General features: G+C 47.0%; 1 protein-coding gene across 1 annotated transcript in view; it reads right to left on the bottom strand.

The window, feature by feature from the left end:
* Positions 1-2511: 2511 nt before the first annotated feature.
* Positions 2512-7788, bottom strand: part of Cenpv (centromere protein V) — a 23694-nt gene continuing 18417 nt past the window's right edge. The window contains exons 4-5 of the mRNA XM_026780788.1: positions 4923-5037; positions 2512-2880 (exon numbers count right to left, since the gene is read on the bottom strand). Coding sequence (XP_026636589.1) covers positions 2756-2880; positions 4923-5037 — 240 coding nt within the window. The 3' untranslated portion in view covers positions 2512-2755. The remainder of the gene's footprint in view (positions 2881-4922; positions 5038-7788) is intronic.

Genomic DNA, 7788 nt, shown 5'->3' with positions numbered 1-7788 from the left:
AAAAAAAAAAAAAAAAATTAAATTTAGAGCTGGGTGTGGTGGTACACATCTTTAGTCCCAGAACTTGGGCGGCAAAGACAGGTGGATCTCTGAGTTCAAAGGCAGCCTGGTCTACAGAGCAAGTTCCAGGAGAGCCAGGACTACACAGAGAAACCCTGCCTCCAAACAGACACAATTTCAGTGGCTCAGTAGTTAAAGGCACTGGTTGCTCTTCCAGAGGTTCTGAGTTCAATTCCCAGCACCCACATGGTGGCCCACAATCATCTATAATGATGCTCTCTTCTGGTGCGCAGGCATACAGACAAATAGAGCACCCATATCCAAAAAAAAAATACATAAATAAGTCTTTTAAAATTAAATTTATAAAGCTGGGCAGTGGTGGCACACGCCTTTAATCCCAGCACTCGGGAGGCAGAGGCAGGCGATCTCTGTGAGTTCGAGGCCAGCCTAGTCTACAAGAGCTAGTTCCAGGACAGGAACCAAAAGCTACGGAAAAACCCTGTCTCAAAAAAAGTTAAATTTATAAAATACATTTTTTTAATTAAAAAACTAAGAATGCCTGGAATTTTTGTTGTTTTTTTTTTTGTCTGTTTATTTTTGAGACTTACTGTGAAGTCTGAGCTATTTGGAACTTGCTGCTTAGACCATGAGCACGGAGCCTGCCACAGTCCCCCAGCCTCTGACTCCTGGCTACTGGGATGGATTACAGGCATGGGAAACCATGTTGGACTCTGAAAACCCAGTCTATGGGTTGTGCAGTCCTAGGATTGTCTGACCAGATCCTAACAATGTGGATTTCTCCCAGCAAGCCAAGAAACTTGTCTTTATTTCCTTTCCCCGGCTCGTGGATGTGTAGTCTACATGATGAGCACAGGCAGGTCAGAGGACCACATTCAGGAGTGGGTTCTCTCCTCCCACCCTGGGTTTCTTGGCTCCAGCTCGGGCTGTCAGGCTTCAGAGGTGAGAGATTTCAGCCTCTGTGCCCTAAGTCATGGCATGTCCTGGTGTAACTGCTCTGGTGATTCTTCCCCTGCGGTGTTTCATTGGCTCCTTGTCTGTCTCCTTTACATTCCCATCATGCATCTGTCCTCAAAAATCCCTGAAACAGCCTGGTGATGGTGGTGCTCACCTTTAATCCCAGCACTCAGGAAGCAGAGGCAGGCAGATCTCTGTGAGCTCAAGGCCAGCCTGGTCTCCAGAGTGAATTCCAGGACAGCCAGGGTTACAGAGAAACCCAGTCTGGAAAACACACAACAAACACAAACCCCAAACCCCAAAATTTCCTGTAGCTGCCAAGCACTGCACACGCTGGAGGAGTTAATCAGCAACTGCTCTGTTTTAGTAAGTGAGTGATTGTGAGGCAGACGGCATCATACAGGAACACGCTAATAATTTTTACATGCTGTAATGAAACTAAATACTTGGCTACTTATAAAAAAAAAGATTAATTGAATGAGTTAGTCAACTATTTCAAATATTAGAGCTTCTGGAAAATAGTAAGTAGTTAATAAACATGTATTACATTAAAATTTCTGTACAACAGGTTGGCTTTCTTTGTCTTGTTCACAGCTGCTTTGCTTTCAGGTTCCTAACAACTTTATGATAAAACAAACTTCCGATACTACAGCCTCAGCAAGTGACGACCCCAAATCTTCATTTTTCACTGTTGGGTTTTTTGATGTATATGTGTGGTGTGTGCATATGTATAATCTGTGTTGTAGTCCCATGTGTGGTGAAGATGCTACATTTTACGTTACACCTATCTGACCACACTTAAAGAGAGAGCAGAAGTGGTTAAGGCTGTTGCCTAGCCTGCATGCTGCCCTGGCTGCTAACCACGGTACACAACAAGAGACAATCAAAATAAACAAAGCAGCTGACTGACCTTATAAAAAAACGTGGCTTAGCCGGGCGGTGGTGGCGCACGCCTGTAATCCCAGCACTCGGGAGGCAGAGGCAGGCGGATCTCTGTGAGTTCGAGGCCAGCCTGGTCTACCGAGGGAGTTCCAGGACAGGCTCCAAAGCTACAGAGAAACCCTGTCTCGAAAAACCAAAAAAAAAAAAAAAAAAAAAAACGTGGCTAGACATAGCAGCACATGCTTGTAACCTAACATGCAGAGGACTGAGGCAGAGGGCAGACTCACAGGTCAGCCTGGGCGACATCATGGAACTACCAAAAGGAAAAGAGCAGGCAAGGAGAACACAACAACAAAGAGCCCGTCACGACAAAAATAAAAAAAAATACATGGATAAGAAATAAATTAAAAGTTCAAGCCCAGAGTGACTCCTGTCGCAGCCTGTCCAGGTCTTCCTCTGAGCACCTGGTCCACATCTTCACAGCACACACGAACTGTGGTCCTCCAGTTTCTGGTTGTAATAGCTCTTCCCGACTTATCTCTTTTCGGTTTGGATGCAGGTGCCTTATCAGTGCCCGTTATTTTAATCTGCTATTAAGTGACAGGCCTCAGAACAAAAGTCAAAGTTCAAAGGAATGAGGGACCACAGTAATAGCATTAATGTCAGAAATGTTTATTTTCTAAAAGATCACACAAAAGTTAGTGGGAAGGGAGAAGGTCAACTGTCTTCCATGACATCTGGGCTAAGGGCAGAGCTGCCTAAAGAAATGGTGGCTGGAGCGAACCACAGGGCACTGGGAGTGGAGATAGCGGCCCAGATCTGCACAGCGATGCACACCCACGCACCCCACAGGGCTGCTGCCCTGCTCTCTCTGTCTCGGGAAGGAGGACGCCTGAGCTCACTCTTTGGACATGTTCTTGATGGTCTTGTGCTCCTTCATGGCTCTCTCCCAGTCACTGCCGTTGAACTCCTCAGTGACCACACTCCGAACAGTGCCCTCATCAAGGCAGTGGGGGGCAATTCCTAGGGGCAAGTGGAACAGAGGAGAGGGGTCCTCAGTGTGGGTCAGACAAGCCTCACCTGTGAGCACCTCTATCCCACTAGAGCTATCTGTGTGGCATGCTCCTGCTTGCCACCTCAGCTTACGACGCTATGTGGCCTCATGTATTGAAAAGGTTCTAGCTCGGCCTATGCCTTATGGTCCACGTCTGCCACGTGAAGGTCAGATACCCTAAAGGAGGGTCAGCCAATGCCAGGCAGCATTCAAAACCTCGGAGGCCTGGGACATAGCTCAGTGATAGAACACTTGCCGAATATGTACATGGCCCCGTGGTCAATCCCCAGTATGAGGGGTGGGGGTGGGGCGGGGCCAGATGTCGAAAGTATTAGGAAGTTCAAGCCTGGCATAATTCTCAGGCCTTTTCTGGGTTTAGATAGATAAAGAACTAAATACTTTCCAGTTTATACAGGACTTTGTAACTATTAAAACTTTTTCCTGAGCAGGCATAGTAGAACATGCCTTAATCTCATCAATCGGGTGGCAGAAGCAAGAGGCATGCCTGCCAGGAGGCTAGCCTGGACTACACAGTATAAGAGAGTCTCTAAACCAAACCTACATGAAACAGTCCCACAAATAAACAACAAAAACCCTTCCCTGTTTCAAGGTAACCAGGACTTGGCAGACCAGGAACCAGCGGCAGCTGCTAAAGACACGGAGTAGAGAGGCTAGCGTGATGCCCTCTTCTCTCTGCTAGGAGACAGATATGGTACAGTCACAGGTGCACCCACCGATCCAGCGGCTAGGGCACAGGGGCATGGCAGCCTCATTTTCTCTGTCCAAGGATGGTTGTATCCGCCCCTCCTCCAGATCAAGCAGGGCCTGAAGAGGGCTCTAGAGGCGCCTCTTTTTCTTTTTAAAAGCATATATTTAGTCTGCATTCTGTATTCTGTCTGTGGACCAGATATGGGTGTATAGCAGCCTGTGGAGAACAGAGGGTACTGGACCCCTGAGATTACAGTTATGAGCCACCTTTTGGTGCTAGAAACTGAACCTAGGTCCTCAGCAAGATCAGTCAGTGATCTTAACCACTGAGCTGACTCTCCAGCTCCTCCATCTTTTGAGATGGTGTCTAGCCTAGACTTAACACAAAATAGCTACATAGCTAAAATGACCTTGAACTTTAGACACTGTGTCTTCACCTCTCATTCACTACCACACCTGGTTCTCTTGCTTCTTTGTTTAGTTTTGTTTTTTGAAACAGGGTTTTTCTATGTAGCCCCATGTAGCCCTGGAACCCATTTTGTAGGTCAGGCTGGCTCGAACTCACAAGAGATCCTCCTGCCTCTGCCTCCTGAGTGCTGAGATCAAAGGTGTGTACCATTACACCTGGCTTTTTTTTCTTTTTTAAACAAAACAATTAAATTTTTTTAAAAATCTAGTTGAGGACAGGGTGAAGATCATGGATGCCAGGTAAGTACTCTACCACTGAGCTGCAGACACAGCCCTTAACTCTGTTTCCAGATACCACCAGCACCAGCCATCATTCTGGTCTCTCCCCACCCTTTACACCCTCATTATCCCAATGGCCTCCCCGAACCCACAGGCCCATTTCCTACCCGTCTTTCCTTTAAATTTATTGATTTAATGTGTATAGGTGTTTAGCTTGCATACACCACATGCGTACAGTGCCCACAAAGACCAGAGGAATGTACCAGATCCCCAAGACTGGAGTCACAGATGGACCGAGAGTAGGAACTGAACCCGGGTCCTCTGAAGGAGCAGCCAGTGCTCTTAACCACTGAGCCATCTCTCCAGCCCCAGCCCACCTGTCTTCTCTCTACCTTGTAGGCTCTCCCCACAGCCCTAGGGTGCCAGGGAATAAGAACCACCTACAAATGAGGGACTCTGAAAAACTACTGTATGCCCAGACACTTGACCAGCACCCATCAGAGCAACCCTGCTCCTCTGACACGCATGCCAGCGCCCACCTGTCCAACCAGCACTCAGACCCCAAGCACACCTGGCTCCTCAGAGTCCCAAGCCCACGGATACACCCGTCACTCACCAAAGCCTCCAGGGTTGGAGCGCGGAGTGTAAAAGCTCTGGACACCGCATCTCTTACAGAAGGTGTGCTGGGCTTTGTGCGTGTTGAACGTGTAGGTGGTTATGCTCTCAGTGCCCTGGGAGAACAGAAGTAAGTGGGCAAGGAGATCATGTAATGTTATTCATAGTAACCCTTTGGAAAGCATTAGTGAGGTTGCCCTTTTGTAGAGTTCTCTGGGTTGTGGAAATGTTTCCATTTCCTAGAAAAGCCTTAAAGGTTCTTGAAGACAAGGACCCATCTGTACTCCCCAGATATAATTCGCTCTGGAGCCTCAGCCCACAGCTCCTCCTATGCCCACAGCTCCTCCTATGCCAACTGTACAGCGAGCAACCCAACCTTGAGCTGATGTAACTAAAACAGAATAACCTCTAAGTGTCAGGGAGTGCAGGTGCCTGCTTCCCAGGGCCACTTGAGGGACTGGCTCTCCATGTCCCCAAAGAACTCCCAGAGATCCGCCTGCCTCTGCCTCCCGAGTGCGGGGATTAAAGTGTGCGCCACCACCGCCCAGCCAGTGTTAGTTTTCTTAATGGACAAGATGAGTGAGCAAATGAACAAAGTATGTGAACAGACAGTTGAGAGGAAGAAAAGAATATATGGAATGATGTTTACACCGATGACCTACAACAAGGGACTTCTCAGTTCCTGCTGAAAAAGATTTTAAAAATCACAAATGTGAGGCTGGAGAGATGGCTCAGCAGTTAGAGCACATACCGCTTCTGCAGAGAACCTGAGAGTTCTGTTGCCAGTACCAGCATCAGGTGGCTCAAAACTACCTCTAGCTCCTGCTGCACGGAGAGCCAGACCTCTGGCCTCCAAAGACACCTGCACTCACATGCACACAGACGCTCACAAATACACACACATGTACATAATTAAAACCGACTGATAGAACCTCTTGTGGCCTTCATGGGCACTGGCGTGTACATGTGCCTACTAACAATGCAAACATACACAAATACATAAAATATAAACAAATCTTTGTTTTTGTTTTGGTTTGGTTTTTCGAGACATGGTTTCTCTGTAGCTTTGGAGCCTGTCCTGGAACTAGCTCTTATAGACCAGACTGGCCTCAAACTCACAGAGATCCACCTGCCTCTGCCTCTCAAGTACTGGGATTAAAGGCGTGCACCACCACCAATCGGCCAAATCTTTGTTTTTAAAAGCATTATGGTAGAGGCTACATGGATGGCTCAGCATTTGGGAGCAATGGCTGCCCTTCCAGAGGACCCAGCACCCACACGACAGCAATGGCCGTCTGTGGCTCCAGTTCCAGGGGATCTGACACTCTCACAGACATATATGCAGGTAGAACACCAATGCACATGAAGTGAAAAAAAATAAATTTTTTTTATTTTATTTATTTATTTATTTATTTATTTGGTTTTTCGAGACAGGGTTTCTCTGTAGCTTTGGAGCCTGTCCTGGAACTAGCTCTGTAGACCAGGCTGGTCTCAAACCCACAGAGATCCGCCTGCCTCTGCCTCCCGAGTGCTGGGATTACAGGCGTGCGCCACCACCGCCCGGCCTGAAAAAAAATAATTTTAAAAAATCATAATGGGCCAGGTGGTGATGGCACATGCTTTTAATCCCAATACTCAGGCAGATCTCTGTGAGTTCGAGGTCAACCTGGTCTACAGAATGAGTTCCAGGGCAGGTTCCAAAGCCACACAGTGAAACCCTGTCTCAGAGGGGAAAAAAAAAACCCACAATGGTGGTTAACATATGAAGAAATATACATTCTGCCAATGATGGCGATGCATGCCTGTAATCCTAGCACTTGGGAGATGCAATCCTTGTACCTAGACAGGACGATTAGAAATTCAACATCACCCCAAGTTAGCTCAAGGTCAGTTTGAGCTGCATGAGACCCTGTCTTAAAAAAAACGAAAAGAAAAAGAAAAAAAGCCCACATAACAATGAGGAGCTGGATGAGAGATGGTTCAATGGTCAAAAGCACTTCTTGCTCTTTCAGAGGACTGGAGTTTGGGTTTTAGCACCCATGGGCAGCTCATAACCACCTGTAAGTCCAGCTCCCAGGCATTTGAGAAATTCTTCTAACCTCCATCGGCACTGGCGTGCACATGCGCCTACTAATAATGTAGACACACATAAAGACATGTAAAATAAAGAATGCTCGCAAACACTAAGCAGCACTAACAGTTTCCGAGGTTCAAAAGTGGAAACACAGATGTAAGACATGGGCTGTAGGCATGGCTCATGGTGGAGCCCACGTGGGCATGTTAGCACACCCCAGGCCCTGGATTCCCTCCAGCATGGCAAAGGGGATAACGTCACTAGAATTTATATATATTTGTATATGTTTTCCATGCATATAAATTGTCCAAGAGGCATCTATGAAACAGTTGTTCTAAAAGGACAGACACTTGGTGGCTAAAGAGTAGGCAACTGAGTAGGAGCCATGGCTCAGGGGCTAAGAGAGCCTGAGCTTACTACCCAATGATGACCAGGATTCATATCCCAGCACATATGCTGGATACCTTATGGCCTATAAATCCCGTTCTAAGGGGTCCAGTGCTTTCCTCTCTGGGCTTCTGCATATGTTCAGAGTCATGTAGACACATAAATACTGATTCACACAGACTCACACATACACTGAAAAATAAATTTTACATTTCAAAATGTTTTTTAGATGGGCAGTGGTGCACGCCTTTAATCCCAGCACTCGGGAGGCAGAGGCAGAAAGATTTCTTTTTTTTTTCTTTTCTTTTTTTTTCGGTTTTTCGAGACAGGGTTTCTCTGTGGTTTTGGAGCCTGTCCTGGAACTAGCTCTGTAGACCAGGCTGGTCTCGAACTCACAGAGATCCGC

This window comes from Microtus ochrogaster, chromosome 7 (assembly GCF_000317375.1).
Source record: "Microtus ochrogaster isolate Prairie Vole_2 chromosome 7, MicOch1.0, whole genome shotgun sequence".
Taxonomy (NCBI): Eukaryota; Metazoa; Chordata; class Mammalia; order Rodentia; family Cricetidae; genus Microtus; species Microtus ochrogaster.
This window is presented reverse-complemented; position numbering and strand designations above follow the sequence as displayed.